The following is a 20,239-nucleotide window of genomic DNA, read 5'->3' on the forward strand; positions in this document are numbered from 1 at the left end:
CCTAAACAGTGTTTTGCAGACCCAACCACATGTGAACACAAGCATTGAAGTGTGGCATGGCAAACCATGAGATTGGTCTATCCCTACAGGACAGTATTAAATGCTATTTTACTTCATAAGCTATGGTTGATTTCCCTATTTTAGAAGGCTATTTATGAATAACTCCTTTTTACTAGATCTGCTAAGGGAGCAGCTAGTAATCATTCACAAACTGTTGCAATATTTATCAAAAATCAAATAGTGAATATAGATTTTTAATATACACATATATATCGTGAACAACTTTATAAAAAAGTTGTCCATTTTGGCCTTAAGACTGAAAAGTGATCAAACCAGTCTGCTAGGCTCTCCTACTTCCATTGACAGTAATAAACTCCCCATTTCTGATGCTTGAGTACGATATAGCGCTCCTTGAAAAACAAAAGGAAGGAAGGCAGAGTGAGCCAAATTACTGGGCAGTTATCTTGGAATGCTAGGGGACTGGAGTGACCAGTGACAGTAGGTGGCCACTACAAAAAACCTGTGTAACCAGCTTAGGTAAAAGTGCTCTTTTTGAAGATGTTGTGTTCCCAGCCCTTCTACCTCCACTAACTCCAAGAAAGGACTCAGGCCGAAAGCCATCAAGTGCTGGTCTTCAAGGGGAGAGAGTTGGAGGTTTCCCATATTAACAGGCTCAGCCCTGGGAAGACAGCGGACTCCACAAAGAAGCAGAGTGATTCAGACAATATGAAGGACTCATAGAATAGAGATTTCAGGGGTAGATTTGCAGTAAACAGAGGATATGCTGCAAGAGAGAGCTGGGCTGACCATGGAAACTTGCTGGAATATAGTTAAGACTTATTACCAATCAGTAGCTAATGCCCACTAAAAGAAAAGTGTCACATTTCCAGCTTCTCAGAACACAACAGGGCGTAGAGAAGATCAACAGAGAGCAAACCTGCTTTCTGCACCTGCCCAACCAAGAATTTTGATGCCTGGCTAGCTTTCCAGGTTTTTTTTAATAATTCTTTTTATTAACAGGTTAAAGTCAATCATTGCGGTACATCAAGTCTTAAGTTTTGCGGTTACACATGTGGGTTAAGACATTTACGCTCGGTACATTGTTACTTTATAAAATGTTAGCTTCCCAGTTTTAACCAGTAACTGGAAGTGCTTCTCAAGGGTCAGACACGCTGACCTCCTGTGGTCCCAGTGATACAAAGGACAGGCACCTCTTTAACCAGTACACAGTGGGAACTGGATCATGTTCTGAATCGTTGGTTGAAGATACAGAACAAGAAAGGTATCATTACAGAAGAACCAGTGGTAGCTGGCTTCTGCTCTGCAGTCCTGGCTGAGGAGTAGAGCGGTTCAGCCTGCCACCCACTCCAATCTGTGTCCTGGTATTCAGGGACACTATCACTTGCAGTTGGGAAGGTAGTTATTCAGCAACCAGAGACATTTGGGAACAACTAGGCATACCAGCCTCAAGGGTAACTGTCTCTATTCCAATCCCTATGTATCATTAATAATTGCACTACATTTTATCTTGCCTCTGCAACATGCATACTACAGAACAGCTCTGTTGTGGGCTACCATGTCTCTTTTGTTCCTCCCTTTCTTGTCCTATCTTGCTTTCTCCTCTGGGGTCTGGAATGCACTGCTGGGATGTTGTGTTGCTGTATAACCGTGGTCCAATTCTTGGTATCCTGATTAAACTACTGGAGGACTTCTACACGTCTTTGTCATCTTTTCAAGCTCATAGGTGCAAAGTAACCCAACATAAAATGACTGGGTTGATATGTTAGACGACCTGTGAATCAATGTCATAAGAGTATGAGGAGTATCTAAGTTCTTCATAATGAATCCAAGGTGCTGCACATTAATATTAAATACATTGTTTTACAAGTAGGAACCCTCCAGAATTGTGAATCTAGCAAAAAATTCAGAGTAAAATGGAGTTAGTTGCAATTAGTGCATTAGGTTCACAAAATAGGACAACCATGATAGGGCAGCACCCACAATACCCACCACCACACAGAGTGAAATAAAGCACTAGGGTCTACTGTATCAAAGATGATGAAACATGAGGATTTGAAGAGCTTTGCACAAGATAAAGAATGAAACTTAAAGGGTTATACTGTAGACACTGAAACAATAGTCTTACAGAAAAGAGGTCTGTGTTTAGGGAAAGAGTGTGTGCTTCCTCCTGTTCCTGTGCGTGGCTTCTCTGCACAGCCGTGGCAGTAGTAGTGTGTGGCTCCATCAACCTGAGCGTTCAGCTGATGCCTTTACGGCTTGCAGCCCTGCGTACCTGGCCACCGAAAGCACTGGAAGCCGCTGAGTTGAGCAGCGCCCCCCTCAAACCTGCTTGGCCGCTCAGTGATTGATTGATCTACTGATTCAAGCCTTGAGCAGAGGGCTGTGAGTCATGGCTGCTGCAGACCCTCAGAAGCAGATGCGGCAATTTACTGAATCTTTGGGTCGGTTTGGATGGCTGCTTGAGGCTGTTGTGCCTCATCGACTTTCATTGCTCTCCTGTTGTGCAGCCCCTCTCAGCACTGTTACCGCTTGTATTTCTGCTCCTCTTGCCTCGCCCATGTTACAGCTCATGCATAGAATACATGGTTCTCACACCACTCCTTGGTGACTTCTGAGCTAAGGTGAGGTGCAGAGAGAGGCTGGCGGCATGGTGATTTGAAACGGCAAAAGACCACTACAAGGGCGTATTCGATGTACTTGGTTTCCAGATGTTACGAAGGATAAACTTTGCATGCGGCCACTCCCATTCTGAATTGAAACACTACAACTGAATATGTTTGGAAGTTTTGGCTGCAGCTTTATTATCACCATGGTTGAACAATAGGTACCCAGCTTCAACTTGATTAGGGATCATAAATCATTCTGAATGCCCGCAGAACGATAATTGTCAACTATAATTGGCATCATAAATCAAAGTCAAACCTTAGACTACATTTGCGCCATAAATCAATGTCTTAAATCAAAACATACAGGAGTAAGGGTGGCTTGCCACAAATCATGCCATAAATCATTATACAGAGATATTGTTGCCTCGGAGGAAAATCGTGCTCATAAACCAAACCAGCTACAATGAAAGTACTAGAAACACCCGCCAACCTATTTGCTGCGTCATTATTCATTCATAATACTATGGCATCCAATTCCACCTTGTATGCCTGTTTCGTAGACTTGAAATCTGCATTCAACAGAGTTCCATGGAACATACTATGGGAAAAACTGAGTTCTTGGTGTATTCCCGGAACCCTGGTCAAAGCTATCCAACTTCTGTATCGCAATGCTTGGATCCACGTGAAGCTCAGGGATGGCCAGAGGATTTCACACCATATTCCAACCACCAATGGGTCGAAGCAGGAGTGCGTGCTTGCGGAACTGATGTCAAATGTATTTATCTTGGATCTTTCTAGTGAGTTGCAGTTTGTAAATTTGCTCCCCTCAATTTAGGTGGAAAACCTCTCTCCAACATGATGCACGTGGAAAATAAGGTTATTAGCAAGACACAAGTTGGTCTGCAGTGGTTGATCAACGAATTATGTGAGTATTTGCTACCGAATAAACCAGAGTTAAACAGAAGTAAATCCAAAATAATGGTAACGAGTACAAAAAAAACCAAATAGGCGGTGGTCTTGGTTTAAAAAACACACAAGCGTATCGAAGGGACCACAGAATATAAATACTCAGGATTAATAATTGACTGTAAAGGTTCATTTCTCGTTCACAAGCAGGATATCCAAGCAAAGGGCAAAGCATTATTATCAGTGCTTGTAACGCTTTATAAAACTCTGAAGGCCCTTTATTAGATTCAGTAGTGAATGCAGTTAAGGCAAAGCTTTTACCAACAATAAACTAAGGAAGAGAAGCCCTGCACGGAATAGAGGCTCCCCTTTTAGACAAGACGATAACAAAGTCTTATAAGTTGCCGTTTCCCTGGGTCAGCCTCCCCCGCACAGGCTCGACTGGAGTTTGGTGTACTTAAGTTATATCAAGGAGAGGCCTTACCTAATTTTTTGTTATAAGCTCAAATCAACAAAGGTCGATTCATTAAATTCACAACTCTGGGATGAACTGATGCAGAGTCATTCTAACGCCCCAGCTCGCCTATGTATGGAAAGAGCCCTGACAAGTCTGGGAGCGCGAGGCCTCTGGAATGCTCCAGTCACCTAACAAGTTTTCAAGAAATATATCAATAGGAATATGAGAACACAGTCTCACTTGCAGGGCCAAGAAGCTCTAACTAAATTGCTTCATGCATGGATGGATGGTGGTAAATAACAACACAGCCCTGTAAAGTCAACAATTTTTCTCTGGGGTATATCAGTGACATAAAACACAAATGTATGCAATACCAGTTAGGATATTTGCCAATGCGCTACTCTTCAAGAAGATCTAAGGAAATGAAAATTAAGTTATGTAGTTTATGCTAAAAAGTGGACATTTCATTAGTCCATTTAATTTGTGTCTGCTCAAGCCTCTTGAGAGAAAGACGGAGTCTACTACGGCATCTGTTCAATCAAAGGTGTATTTGATCACGTGGACAGGCTATTATATGTGCATTTAACGGGAATGATCCCATTTTAAACATATATGGAAACCTGTGACTAACCGAACGGAAATGGAGACACCCATCATCCCATCAACTAAAACTACTAAGAAAGACCAGAAACGCATACAACAAAATCATTCTCAAATCAAAAATGAATTATTTAGATTGGAACTGGAAAACACTCAAAATAGACCACGTAAACTCTTTGAAATGGTAAAACTACAGTCGAATCAATTGGTCAAATCCTCTAAAGAAGCGACAAAACGCCCAATAAACTGTGAGGAATGCTCATCTTTCTTCACTGACAAGGTTAACTCACTGATAAATGAGCTTAGAGAAGCCGCTATCAACCTACCTTCCCTATCGGCTTCGCAAATCGATCAACCAGCACAAATGAAGCGCAATGGTCCTCTTTCAAGTTATATGATGAAAACGACACCTCCAAAATCCTCTAGTCTACAAAGCCTGATAACCACTTCAATGATCCTCTCCCTTTGAAACTCTCGACGACAACCAACCAATTTGTCATCCCATCTGGACTGCGATAATCTATGCCGCTCTGTCGCAAGGCTGGAAACCAGACTGCCTAACAACTTGGCAAGTCATCCCCATCTTAACAAAATTAGTTTAACGTTGTTGACCCAAATAATTTCAGGTCAGTATCCAATATTCCCCTATTAGCGAAAGTGCTAGAAATGTGTGTACATCATCAACTTAGCCATCACAAATCTAAATGTAATCGTCTGGATGGCTGCCAGTCGGGTTTCAGACCAGACCATAGTACGGTAACTACAATATTTCATATAGTGGATAGCGCCTTGCAAGCTCTAGACCAAGACAAATGTTGTCTCTTAATTCTTCTGGACCTTTCGTCTGCGTTTGAAAAGTAAACCATGATAAATTGCTAGAGCGACTCAGAAGCAGGATGGGACTGACAGGAACCGTCCTCAAATGGTTTGAATCTTTCCTGGAGAACAGATCGCAAAATTTTTTAGTAAATCAAAAGCTATCATCGCCATCCCCAATTACAATTGGGGAACTGCAAGGATCAACTCTTTTCCCAACTCTCTTTAACCTCTACATTGAACCTCTGGCTGAAAAACTACGACGTACCAACATCCCATTTCATAGGTATGGGGATGACACCCAGATCTACATTAAATTCTCGCCGCTGGAGGAGATCAAGTTAATGAATGAACCACTAAAGATGACCATGCATAGACTATCAAGTAATCAGTTTAAACTGAATGTGCAAAAAACTGAATTCTTACTAATTTCCCCCCAAAATCTCTTCAGGAATAAAGGAATGAACCAAACTTATCACCACCCTTAACTGCACCCCAATCTTAGTGCCAAATCGCTAGGAATCACACTGGACAGGAAACTGAACACGCACATCAACTGGTTGACTAAAAATGCCTGGTACCACCTTAGTAGTCTTAGGAAACTGAAACCATTCCTAGAAACGTCAGACCTCAAAATGGCAGTTCAGGCTTTGGTCATCGTGAGGATCGAATACAGATTTTCAACTCTATCTTGACTGCCCAAGATTTCAACAGCTCCGCTAAAAGCCTGCCTCGACGCAGTTGCAAGACTCATAACTGGATCTAGAAAATTCTATCACATCTCTCTGCACTTAAAAGCACTGAACTGGCTTCCTTACGAAGCCAGAGTACAACTCAAACTGGCCTGTATCACACATAAGGCGCTACACTCTAAAACACTGGCGTATCTAGCTCAGAAAGTGGTGATATCTGGAGGAGGCAGGAACTCCCGGGGCGCAAAAGATAGTGTGTTGAAACCTCAATTCTTCCAGAAGAAGAAAACATACAACAGAGCTTTCTCAGGGGCCGCATCCACAATCTGGAACTTGCTACCGCCAAACATTGGAAGAATACCGTTCCATTCAAAATTCAAGAAGGAGGCCAAGATCTTTCTAATGGGTAAATTCTTATCTTAACTTTCTACAATCAATCGCCTAATCGTCTGTCTATTAACTCTTCATCCGTTCCCTACAGATTTATAACTCAGATTGGCCCCTCTATGACTTCCAGAATGAAGCGCTCTGGGATCTACACAATCTTTTCCAGAGTCCCCTGCTCCTATGCCACTGAGGCACTCTTTGAACTCTGAGTCCTTTCATGGTTAAAAAGGAAATTTGTATTTTGACGTAGTTGGTCAGCCTCAGAAACTATTGTAAGCACACAGAACTTTTACTGGCACGGTTTGTATATGTTGTTTTATATTGTTCTTCATTCGCAAATTTATGATGTTTGCTACTGTCGCAATCAGGATCGATATATCTCAGTTAAGCGCACGGACACCCTTTCGGGTCACGTTTGCGCTATATAAAACAATAAATAAATATGAGGAGAAAGTTCTGATGCAGGCTGAAAAGAAATTAATGGTATCATTATTGTGCTTAGACTACTGGTGGCTCTGTAAACTCTAGTAATTGGAAGGAAAAAACACTTGAACTATTTTACATTTTAGAAACTACTAAAGATACGTGCTTTTTATTGTTTTTAAAAATATATGCAATTAAGCACTGTCAATTTATACCCACTTTTAATGCTTGTATTTAAAACATGTTATGTTTTAAGTAATTAAGAATGAATGAAAATATTTCCTATTTCGAAAGAATGATTAAAGGTGACACAGCTGTTCTACTTTATTAGACCGAAATGTTATGGTACAGAAAGTATAACGCCAAACACCACCTACATTCAATGCTAAGTAGTAAACTCATTCTTTTTTTTTACCAAGGAGAAAAATTACATTTAGAACAGATGAGTTATATGCTAAAATAATCAGATATAACGGATTAAGGGAAATAAGCATTTTAGTTATTTACAAGAACTTGAACTAGGTTGTCCCATATGTCAATCTTGCAACATTCAATCTTAAGTTAAGAAAGGACATTTGCCTTCTAAAAACCTGCCTAACTTAAATGAAATCACAGATGACTAGCACCTTACTCCTTGCACAAATCCTAGAAAAACAGAGCTCCTGTCAACCTTTCTTATGGGCTCTTATCTTACAATGGATGCCCCTACGTAAAAGAAACCTAAAATTAGTGATGGTCCTTCTCCACACCCTCAAGGGGATCAAATAATCTCACAAGCTAAATTTCAATCAGCTCTACAAGTACTAGCGCTTTCTTGCACTGATTTTGCCAATGTTGTCCTTGTAGAGTAACACAATCCAAAACGACACCCATCGGAGAACTCAGCTGCACATCCTAAAATTGTGTCACTAGCTACCACTCGATGCCAAAATTTAATTTAAAGCTCCGATCTCACATACAAAGCTGTACATCGCAGAAAACCTTCAAATCTTTGTAATTCATCTAACACACGAGGACACTCGAAAGGGCTGAGAAACAACACCTCTCTCAGGCTGTACATATTCTAACTTCAGAACCAAAAACATACTTTAACACTTGCAGACGCAGCAGCATCAATCTGCAACTCCCTTCTTCCTGATAATTCATTCTGCCATCTTTCACCAAGAACCTAAAGCCATTCCTGCTGTGAAGTTCCTTGGATAATGAAATAGTACAGGCCCCTCACCTTGCACTTCTTTTACATTCAGTCTCCTCTACTGCCTCAAAAGGCATTTCTCTTTGTATAACAAATTAAAATGACATCCCTCTACGTCCTTAAGTGTGAGCCACAGAGGAAAAGTGTTCTGTTCTGGCCCTGAGCTATGGAACTGTCCGCTTTTTCTATCAGAGTGTTTCCCACCTCCCGTTCCTGCAGTGATGCCGCAGACCCACTTCAATTAATCCCCTCCTGAACAGGACTTGGACTACTGCTGTCTCACATCTAGAAGTAAATTAGTTTTGTATGAGCTACATGAATAACAAGCATTTGCAATAGATCTCACATTACTGATAGTTTTAAGTATTGCCGTTACAAATAATAATGCAACGCCAATAGCTCATACTCTCAGTAATGCGAGACCTAGTACATTGCAAATGCTTGCATAGTGAGCCAGGAACCAGCATTGTATGTCTCAGTGCAGTATCGCAAGCTGCTCCTAGAGTTCTCTAGTGAGCAAGGCACCAGCACTGCTGGTCTAGCTGCAGTACTGCAAGCTGCTCCTAGCGGTTTCTAGTGAGCATCATACACCTTTGGTCACATATGGTGCTGCACCCTGCAGAAGATATGGTAAATCCACCCTACCCATAATGCATTGCATGCAAGACAGTACCACGAGTACATTCAAATAGCTATGTTCATACATACAATTAGCAGTTTTGAAATGTGACTAAAGAATTATTATATTAATTCCGGATTAGCTTGTACTCTATGTGGGGCTAATGAAGGGAAATTTATAGAAGGTCTAATATAAATGTGAGACGTGCTAGCGAGTAAAGTAACCACTGCCAACCTAGTTTAGGACCATGGGAGTGACCTGTCTCAAGGCCTTTAAAAAAATAGTGCCCTGAGGCTGTAATTAAAACCTAGGGCGTAACAACACATGTACCAGGGGATGTCCTCATGGAGGTTACAAGAAGAGACAAGGCGGTACTAACGATGGACTACTTAGCCTAATGACCAATGAAAACATACCATTAACAAAGGACAGGGATCGGAGCCAATTAAAAAGATGGGTAGAGCTTTATGTAGATATCCTGAATACAGCATGTCTCGAAGAGACAGCGCAAGCGCTGCCTAGGCAAGACCTAAAAAGCATCAGTTTCTTTATAAATATCCAAACCACTGTGGACACATTTCTTCATTTAGTTTTCCCCCCATAGGAACCAACTAACAGTCTCAATGACAGCTATAACTTCTTGCCTCCAGCCAAACTAAACAAATAATGTAAATGTATTGCACACAAATATTTTAATCCTAACGAGGGGCTGATAGGCTGTGACTCTCTACCCGAGAGCAGCGTGCAGACTCATTCCCTGGTACAGACAAGTAGCTGTTCATGACGCCATTCTTTTAAGGGCAGTAAGAGTCAGTGTGGGATGCTAGCCTTGCTGACTAGATAAGAAAGGGCACGCTCAGTTTCTTCTGCAAATCAAAACATTCTGAAAGAGGTCTGACATTACCACGCTGCTATCAGAGAACATATCCCAAAAACATCTACTTCCAACCTCTAGCACAGACATCTTGTAACTCCATCACTATCAACAAACAACATATGATGAGGTGCACAGATAATAACATGTGACATTAGAAGGATCAGCTTGTGCATGGTTTTAGAGAAACTAGAACTCATTTCACTGAAAGTGACTAACTTTGAAAAGGGTTCTCGTTTTGCAGAAAACACAGCTGGGGATGTTCAACACTCAGTTTGTACATATAGTTACGGAATAGGCACAGAAAAAAAAATCAAGATGGTCAGAGCACTGAACTCAGAACAAGGAGTGCTAGACCATTCCACTAGAAGCAGTTGTCGAAGGGAAATGCCACGCAAACCTGAAGTTTCTAGACATTCTCATTTTGGGGACTTATGTGAACCACTTGTATTGTGTATATATCCAAGAAACCTTCAGCAGAGATGTCCATAAAGTGCAAGTCCTCATCCTCAGATCACAGCTTTGTTGTGCTTATAAGCCAAAACCAACACAAATAGTGCACAATTCTTGAATGGAAGGAGGGGAGCACTAGAGAAGTAACTTGAATTTGCCCTTTGGACTGAGGCGTTTAAAGTTCTACAGCATTCGAATGAGTGGCCAGCATGAATTCTTCTTTAGAGTAATACTGCGCTTACTTGTGGAGACAGCTTGGACAATGGTATATTGACGTGTGCAGTGTTTAATTTGTGCTGGTGTTTTCCGGTGCTCCGCACCAGCACTTATTCCTAATAATCCACAACATGGTCAGTCTATTGTATTGGAGACCACATCCAGAGATTGTTTAACATTTTAATATAAATGTAAGTTAATATAAAAGGACCTCATTCAGTCCGTTCTAACAGCTGTAGTGACATGGAATAATCAAAATGCAGATATTTGTTTGGAATGTTTTGGTTGGAAGGGTAAAGTGGCACTGGCATTTGGCAGTGCTGGCTGATTGCAGAAGCTGCATTGGCATGCCATGAAATATGTTAGGTCCTGGCACTGTTTTACAAGTTAAGCACTGGGAGTGTGCATTAGTAATCCAAGTGAGCAGCATGCGGAGTGATATTTAGAGATATAGAGCATTCACCTGAATTAGGTGCTTGGGACGTGGAGCAAAGGACTAAAAAGAAGCAAGATGAGTGCAGCGCTGAGGCTGTGGAGTTTAGGGGGTTCCAGACCCAATTATCTAGCACTACGCTGGAGGTTTGCAAGTCATTCAACTTGTTGGCCTGAATATTGTTTATTAGAATATGACATTATCACAGCACCAACACTACTCTAGTCAAACAACAAGGTCAGTACCTGCTCGCGGAGTTGGTGAACCTGTCGTTTCTCCTTCTCTAGGGCAATCTGCAAGGTCTGTACAAGTTGCTTCATCTGCTGATCTTCCTCCTCTTTGCGCTTCAGAACCGCCTGCACCTGTAGCCGGGAGAAAGCACAGCAGAACATGTCATAAGCGTACAGGAAAGCAGCACAGACACACTGCCTGCTTCTCATTCCAATGCAACTAGTGCCAATACCACACAGCTCCTGCAAAGACCATCTTTGAAAATTCAATCAGAACTTCTCTGTCATTCGCTGCGACACAGAGGTGGAGGAGTAGCCATCATACACAAAAACAATCTTTGTCTAACTCCCTTCCACACTAGAAAATATCCTACCTTTGAATACTTAGGGTTGGGGCCTTTAGGGGAGAGCTGACCTATCAAACTTCACGTCATCTACCACCCTTCAGATGACAACACACAATTCCTAGAAGATTTAAATGACCTAATATCATACCACTTCCTAAAAGGAAGCACAGACATCATACTAGGAGACCTAAACATGCATCTGAATCATGCAAAAGATCCTGCAGTAAAAACCCCATCCTCCCTCCTGGAAACATTTGACTCACCCAACACTACAATAGTCAAACTCACAATAGGGGCTCGACCCTTGTCGCAATCATATCGAAACACAACACCACAACCCTTCCCTCTATCCTACCATCCGATTGGACCGATCATCACTTCCATCTCAATACTGCCCAACCAAAGGCCCTCCCTCAATCTAGTCGTCCCAAACACTGGGTGAGGAACTTGTATTTCCCAGGTAGAGTTAGAAACATTAATCAGCGTCCAAATCATACCCCACCTGACCTCTCCTGTGCCGAGGACCTTACCGAGCATTACAACACAAAAAGCGAAGCACTCATTGAAGCAGTCGCCCCTTGGAAACTCAAGAAAACAAGAAGCATCCTCTCTAGATCCTGGGTCAATAATGACCTCAATGAAGAGAGGCAACAACTCAGTCTTGATAAAAGAAATTGGAGACAGCAGCCCTCACTAACCAATCTCTCGATCCTCCAGGCTGAAAGACTAAAATACAAAAAGCACATCTTAAGAGAAAAAGCCTCCTTTTCCAAAACCAACTCGACCGGTCTAGGAACAGACTCAAGGACCTCTTCAAAATCAAACAGCCTCTCTCACAAAATACTCAATTATGGACCTCACTAAGCACTGCAAAGAATTCGCAACATTTCTCTCTGAAAACTATACAACATCGAACTCTCTCTTAAACAACTCAGCACCAAGGAGGCACCCAGATGTGAAAAGGGTCCGCCCAAAGAACCAACGCTGAAAAATGGCTGCCCACTCCCCACCCTCAGCAACACTGATCACCAACCTCACCCCGTTGCAATCGAAAAATTATGGAACTTGGACCAAATTCAACCTTATCCCTGAGGAAGAAGTCTGCAAGCTACTCACTAGCATGAATGTGACATGCACACGTTTGACCAACTCCCAGCAGCACCTGTCAAATACCTTGGGCACATCATTTCCTCTATATGGACCAAAATCAGTAACTCCTCCCTATCGAGCGGCTCCATGCCTACTCCCTTAAACTCGGACAATTCACACCCTCGCCAAAAAAACTGACAGAGACAAAAACGACCTTAACAACTACAGACCCGTTACTAATCTCCCTCTCCTTGCCAAAACCATTGAAAAATGTGTGCTTGCACAACTCATCAACCACATAGAAAAATACAACTTGCATGACACCTTACAATCTGGGTTCAGGAGAGGCTGCAGTACAGAGACGGCAATACTGAACATCATACACGACCTGCACAGATCTCTAGATGATGGCCAGGCCTGCCTCCTGGTCCTCTCGGCTGCCTTTGATACCATCATGCATGACATCCTCCAGAACACATTATCAAAAGCAGCACACATCACACAAGAAGTCCCGCAAGATTCAATCCTGTCTCCTGCTCTATTCAACCTTTATATAGAGCCCCTCACAATGATCCTAAAACAAGTCAAAATTGTCTATCACCTCTATGCAGAGGACACACAACTCTACATGAGAATCTCATACACCAAAGACATCCAGCACTTAAATAGCACTCTCTCCCCTGCTCAGTCTTGGTTGACCAACAACCATCTTAAGCTAGACCCCAGCAAAGCTGAACTTCTCATCCAACCCAAAGATAAATCCTTTCCTGTAGATAGCTGGCTTGATAACTTCACAGTTCTAAACTGCAATCGAACCATATCCAACTACGTCAAATCTCTAGGAATCACACTGGACAGTCACTTGAGCATGAAAGAGCATAATGCCTTCGCTAAAAGTGCCTTCTACATGCTGAAACGCCTAATAAAGGTCAACCCCTTCATCTCCATTAAAGACAGACGGTAGTGCAATCACTAGTTCTCCTCAAGCTAGACTACAGCAACACAATGATTGCAGGTGCCTCAAAAACACACCTAGCCCCTTTGAAAGCCACACTCCACATAGCGGCTAGACTGCGGTCGGGGGAGAAACACTTACATCACATTACCCCCACCCTCAAGAAACTCAACTGGCTACCAATCGAGGCAAGAGCTATATTCAAAACAGCGTTCATAACCCACAAAGCTCTTTACATGGAAGCACCAGCCTACCTTGCAAATAAATGATCAAAAGCCAGCTAAAAAAGACCTCTCTGAAGCTCTGACAGTCTTGTCCTAATTCCACAAACATTTAAGAAAGAGAAATCTTGCAACGGCTAATTCCCCTGGAACGCTCCTAGAATATGGACACTCAATACCTTAAAGATTTACATGACAATCAATCACTCCCTCATTTCAAGAAGAAACAAACTTCTCTTCTTCAACAAATTCTTAAACTCACATCCTTAAACCATCAGATTGGTTTGTTGGCCAACTCCCCACAACCTCAAAAAATATCTGAGCAGTGCTACCTCTGAGAAAACTGTGCCTCTACCCCTCACTGTCACACCACCCTCTTTACCTGCCTACATATCTACTTCGTACTATTATGTATTTTATGTACTCCACATATAATCTGTACACTTGCGGCTATACTAAATCTGTAGTGCACTATTTTACATATGTACTGTATCTCGAAAGTGCCCTATATATTTATAATGCTGTAGCTCCCTCATTTATCTTCATACAGATCTACCCCAAAACTGAATCACCTGTGTATCCTGATGTCTATTATACTTTTCGCTTCCATATGGTCACTATGTATCTATACTTACATATTAACTCATACTGTTAAAAGTAACTCATGGTGTTGCGGATGTGCAAATGCTGTTAAGCGCTCTGATAACTTCGGGTCAAATTAGCGTTATACAAAACTCGACAAATAATTTCTTTTAGTTTCTTTTTGTCCTAAGTTTTACTGCACACATTTCTTCTCCCCAGAGTCACTAAAAAGATGAAAAAAAAACTTTAGGGTTGAATCATAATTCTTCAAGCTCAAAAGGTTGGAAATGTATTTATGTAGTCTTGCACCAATGTTCGGAGTAAACTACCACAGCTTGTGAAATTCCAGAAAAACTTGTGGGTACGTTTCCAAGCAATAGATATTCAATGTGTACCCATTCATGTATTGTGATATGTAACAGGTGTACATTTCCACATGGTAAGGTAACATAAAAGTGCATTTGCACATGCAAAAATAATTTTCGATTTTTTTACATTGTAAACATTGTTCCTTGTGCATTAAGCTCTTCCGACACATTCTCATTGAATATGAAGGGGAGTCATTCCCTTTTTCACCATGAAAATACATGTACTTTCATGAAATGAGAGAAATAAATGACATACCATTGTACTTGTGTGAGAAACTACCTGCAGATGACTGGTGAGTACTCACAAAAGTGAGGGTTTGTCGGTGTTCACCATACTTTGCTCACCCATGAATACCTAAAAATACTTGCAGAGACCAAATTTGCTTTTATGGAAATTCCACTTTAATGGAGGAACTTCTGTGTGAGCAAAACATATTTGCATAGCAAAAACAAAAAACAAAAAAAGAAATCCACCCAATTCCAGATTTTATGCATCAAAAATCCTCTAAAACAATTCCCGATTTTGTGATTGGCAAATAGGATTTTCTCCTGGGAAAATTAAGTTTTTGAGAAAATGTAGATGCAGAAAAGGTTGTAAAACGTGGGACATTAAGATTAAAAAAGCCAGTTCAAAACAACATGGGTATTGCAAATGTAAACGCTTACAACAGCAGTCCACAGAAGACTACATGTAGCTACATGAGGATATGGAGTTTCTTGCAGTGTACGATTAGTTTCAGGAAGTTTGTTGCTGGATGTTCTTCCCCAGATATATCAACTGTGTACATATGGCGCCGATGTGTGCAGAGAAGATGCTAGGTAGGAGTGCACATAGACATTGAAGACGGTGAGTCTTTAATGGAAGATGCCAGTGAAGCAAATTAATGCACTAATGCAATGAAAAGCAAGAGACCTCCCACCTGTATAATTCTGCAGTTCAAAATTTGTTGAATTGTTTAGAAAAGTCTTTTCACATCTTTTTTCTTTTTCACACCATCCAAAAAGATAGCTGCATTATGCAACTAAAGCCACCTTTCATAGTATTCTATATTTATTTGGTTTCAGTTTTGTTTTTGAACAACAGAATTAAGTTTTATTTGTACCCATCCACTTCACGGGTATGTATTCGATCCAGTGTTTGTCAAAATTTCAGCTTTTGAACTTCCATAAAGAAATTACCACATGAGAAACAAAATTGCTGATTTTCCTTATAAATCACCCACCACCAATTTGTGCCTCTTAGAACATTGGGATCATCAATTGAAGTAAGCAATAAGCACTACACACTTTAAGTGTTCCTTGTTTACGGTTGTGTCTTATTTTTAAATAACAGCTGATAGATGGCTGGGTGAAGTAATTTTTCTTACGTTTGTATATAAATCAATACCGACAACGCACAGCCGCTTGAATACCTGAAGGTTGAGCTGCACCAAGTCTGCTTCCCTCTTTGCCAGGGCTGTCTCCAGGATGTTGTTGTGCTCCCGTAAGGCAGTGTTGGCCTGTCCAAGACCCAGTAGCTTCCCCTTTTCATGCTCTACCTCCAGCGAGAGCTTCTTATTGATTTCTTCCAGGCGCTTTATCTTCCGCCGAAACCCTCTTGATTCCTGAAGCTATGACGTTCAATCGTATAGAAGCAAACAAATTGGAAAGTGATGGAGAGAACTAATTAAAGCCATGAAAATATTATTTTAACTAGAAGTTGATTGGTTAAATAGTGACAAAAGTGCATCTCTGTAAAGAAATACAATGCTGTTCGATTCTATTCTGCACCAGTTTTGAAATGTGATGCATTTTGAAGATGTATGCATTTCAAACATCCACAGTGACGTTAAACAAGATTCTAGCATTAGATTACAGTCCACTATTTCAATAAAAGTATTTGTGGGAGACGATGTGGTGTATTAGCTATGCCTCTCATTTTGGACAAACATTCCCGGTAAATCAGTTGCATTGTGTTCTCAAAACAAAGAGCTCTTAGAAAGGGGCATATACCTTTACCAATAATTATACGAAACATAAGCAGCTGGAAAAAAACATGTCTATTGGAGATAAAATAAGGACATTGCCCACTACCAAGTTTAAATGAGACGCACTGGAGAAACTGGAAGAACATCGCATACCTCTGTACACAGACGGAATGAAAAAAACACATTCTATGATTGTAGAAATGAGGAAAGTGAGGATAAAAGACTGCAAGCATTGCCATCAAAATAGAAAACAAAAATGAAACGGGTAATAGAGTGACAGCGAGTGGGAGAGACACATGCAGTTACCTCGTCCTCGAGCTCCAGCACCTTTTCTCTATACTCCTCCAACTCCTGGCTCGTGAGTGAAATGACCTCCTGTAGCTCCTTCTCCAGCATCATTTTACTCTGACTGACAGCTTGCAGCTCAGACTCTAAGCCTCGGATCTTCTCCTACACACAAAGTGCACACAGTTTGGTTAATGAGGGAGCTCAGTTTACTCCATTCTAAGAGATTATGACCCCAATAACCCCTGCACTAACAGGTCCATCACATTGCTCTTGCATGCTAACAAAGCCATAAGGCTTTTTTTTTTGTTTGTTTTTTTAGAGTCTGCACCACCGGATTTCATTGCTGCCATGACAATATGCAGTGCATGAACATCAGCTTTAGAATACCACCCCATCAGCTTCGTACGCCTTTAAATCCTCCCTCAATAGCTCACAAAGGGAGAAGACAGTTACGAGATGACAGGAGATCATTAGACACTGTAAATTTTAACATATTCAAGAAAAGAGCAGCAATATCTTAAGCATGCCTGCCCTGCCAGGGTACAGGATTCCATCATAGATCATCCCTATAAGTTCTGTAAAAAACATCCAAATGAAAATGGAAAAATCTCTCTGCTGATGAGCGGCGAATATAAGGGATGCTACCTGACCAACTGCGGCTCTCTTACGCTTTCGGTACTTTACAACATGAGGATATAACATTTTGATATTACATTTTAACTGATATGGCAGAACCATGCGGATAGCACTCTTAACACAGCGGTGTAATTAAACAATATTATTTATACCTTTACGTAGTCTAACAAGCGGGGCTGATAAAAAAAATACATCAAACATGAGTGGCCTGAAAAACGTTGCAGCTCTACCCTTTCCTTAGCGCAGCATTCAAAAGCGAGCTGCAGCTAAATCCTCTACCTACCTGAAACACCTGGTTGTTTCCTCCTTCGGTCACTTGAGCTTTCATTTGGTTGAGCTCCGCTTCAGCAGTTTCCTTGGCTGTCAGAGCCTCCTGGAGCCGACGGCTGAGAATGCCGACTGCATTCTCGTAGGCCTTGTGCTTCAGCTTCATGTCCTTCTGAGCACTGGTCAGATCAGTCCCCAGACGCTTCATTCTCTGTTTCTGCTCTGTGATAGCTCTAAAAGGAAATGATTGTCATTAAAGTCACTTCACAGTTGTTCTCCTTGCAAACACCTTCACACAACTACAGGCTCTTCAGCATCTCTGTACTTTATTTCAATTGATCAGTAAAATCCCTGGCTTCCACTACTGCTTCGAGACTGAAATGAGACCTCCATGCTGTGTTTGGACTGTGTTCCATCTTATCTTTTGTACAGCCCTGCAGTGCAGTTATGTACGCTGGAAATAAACAGGAAAAAACACACCAGAGTGCATTTCGCACTGTCCCAGTTTTACTCCAAGATGGATGGCCTGGTGGAAAGACCACACCTCTCTTTGTTGGAGCAGAGGGCATCTATTGTCTATATGTGCCTGTCACAGAGATCACTGTTTGATGGAGGAGCCATAGCTCTTTACTGCTACGAAAGTCTACAGGAGTCCCGAGCTCCACTCTTGGTGGAATATGTCTCAGAAAGAAAGCCTTTTTGGGAACTCCAGTAGGCAAGAGTGTGGACACTACGCCAGTTGAGGTATTGAATCCTTGGTAGGAGATTGGGACCGAGAATGAGTGGTAACCTTGATATACCTGTGACTTCTTTGAACAACAGCAGCAGAACAGAAAAGTACCTACTGAGGTCAGAAGAGGAGTCTTCTTTTAGAAGCACGAGTCCTCACCCACCAAAAGGTGACATGCTTGGGGACCCTTTTTGGAGATATTTGATCTTGTCTCAAAGTCTAGAATAACAAACATATGTCCTCCAAAAGTAATTGTGAGGAGAGAATTTATTTGAGAGGTAAATTGGACTGAGGAGTGACAAATATTAATAAGGTGGGGAATCGGCAGTTAAAGGTATCCATCCATCAAAAATCCCAAAATACTAAGCTGAGAAGGGCACAAATCAACCCTCACCTGGTTATGACACTAACAATTAAAATTATATTTCGGGGCACACAGTGAGTATCCTTACATGAATGAAGTGTTCGTCAACATTTACATAACCGTCAGACCCATGTAAGTTGCCCATTGTGCAATTGTTTCTTAACTCTACAATGCCTACAAGGATTTCTGCCTTACCCTTTAATGTTAAGTGTCTGAGAAATAGAAACTTTTAACACACAATTTTTTAGAAAACTGCTCTTCAAATTTGAAAAAAAACCCAGTTTATTATTTTTTGCAGAATATCCGTCCTCGTTTGCCTGTGCATCTGCTAAAAAAAAAGTATAGACTACAATAATTTATTAGCTGGTCATGCACTGTTCCATAAGAAAATAAACAATGTCAGAGTGACTCTCCTAGTTCTCATGCTGCTTTTACAGTACAACACCCACTGCCACAGCATAACAGAATCAACTCCAAAGTAAGAACAAAAAAACAGAAACACTCATGTTACAGTTTTAAAAGAATCAAATATAACATTTTCAGACAATAGAAAGAAATGCAACACACATGCCTAATGCAAAGAAATCAAGTAGGCTGGCACATCCATGGTTTGAGGCACTTATATTGCAATTTGAAATATTAAGGGTCGAAAGGCATGATTTAAAACTGCATTTTACAAGTGATTCCATTATCTGGGGTACAGAGTTTTCAGTACTCACATGACATATACCATCATCATGAAATGAATTTAATGTGTGTGTTTTGAAACATATTTCAAAAAGGTATTACACACTTTAAAACTACTTTTGTATGACAGCTGCCAAGACCTCTCTAGCTCATCCCACCCTTCAAGGTACACCCACACCAGCTTCAGACTTTATTTTCTAGAAACCTAGATTTCTACCTATCAGGTGGATATCCCTAATGGCAGTAATTTACATAGAATACATTTTATTAAATAGCGCCAAAGGAGCAAAGATCAGACAATGATAATGTTCCTTTCAGTATCAATGGGGCAATATCAGTTGGTAAAGCAATTGTGTCCCAGTGGTACCATAAGCATCTCATCAAAAGTGCCACATAAGCATCACCCTATCTTTTTACCTTACAATGGGCTTGATAGCTTATGATCCAAAAAGCTTCAAGTAATGTAATTATCAAAGAGTGAAAGGTTTTAGAGTCGGACACATGAAAACTGTCCATGGCAGGTCTGCATCAGGAGTAACATCCCAGCATAAAGAAAATGATCAGTGGTTGGGTCATCGTGTACACTGGGATGTTAAGCTACTACAATGCGATAGCAGGAAAGAAACTATTTGATGCCAATTACCTATATTTCTGATTCAGGAAGTATCACCCTGCCCGTCATTGTGCAGTAACACCTATCAATCACAGGGTTAGTGTCTGATGTGACTCAGAATCGCTGTTGCCCATCTGTATGTTTTGTACCTGATCAGGGCCAATTAATCGAGGGCAGGATGTGCAGCTAGATTCCCA

At 41.2% G+C, this 20,239-nt stretch overlaps 1 protein-coding gene across 2 annotated transcripts in view; it reads right to left on the reverse strand.

Annotated features, from left to right (window-relative positions):
• GOLGA3 (golgin A3) overlaps positions 1–20,239 on the reverse strand; it is a 163,872-nt gene that overhangs the window by 41,240 nt on the left and 102,393 nt on the right. For both annotated transcript variants that reach the window (XM_085636240.1, XM_085636239.1), the window contains exons 15-18: positions 17,665–17,881; positions 16,764–16,907; positions 15,903–16,100; positions 10,944–11,060 (exon numbers count right to left, since the gene is read on the reverse strand). In XM_085636240.1, the coding sequence (XP_085492366.1) occupies positions 10,944–11,060; positions 15,903–16,100; positions 16,764–16,907; positions 17,665–17,881 (676 nt within the window). The remainder of the gene's footprint in view (positions 1–10,943; positions 11,061–15,902; positions 16,101–16,763; positions 16,908–17,664; positions 17,882–20,239) is intronic.

This window comes from Triturus cristatus, chromosome 11, assembly GCF_964204655.1.
Source record: "Triturus cristatus chromosome 11, aTriCri1.1, whole genome shotgun sequence".
NCBI lineage: Eukaryota > Metazoa > Chordata > Amphibia > Caudata > Salamandridae > Triturus > Triturus cristatus.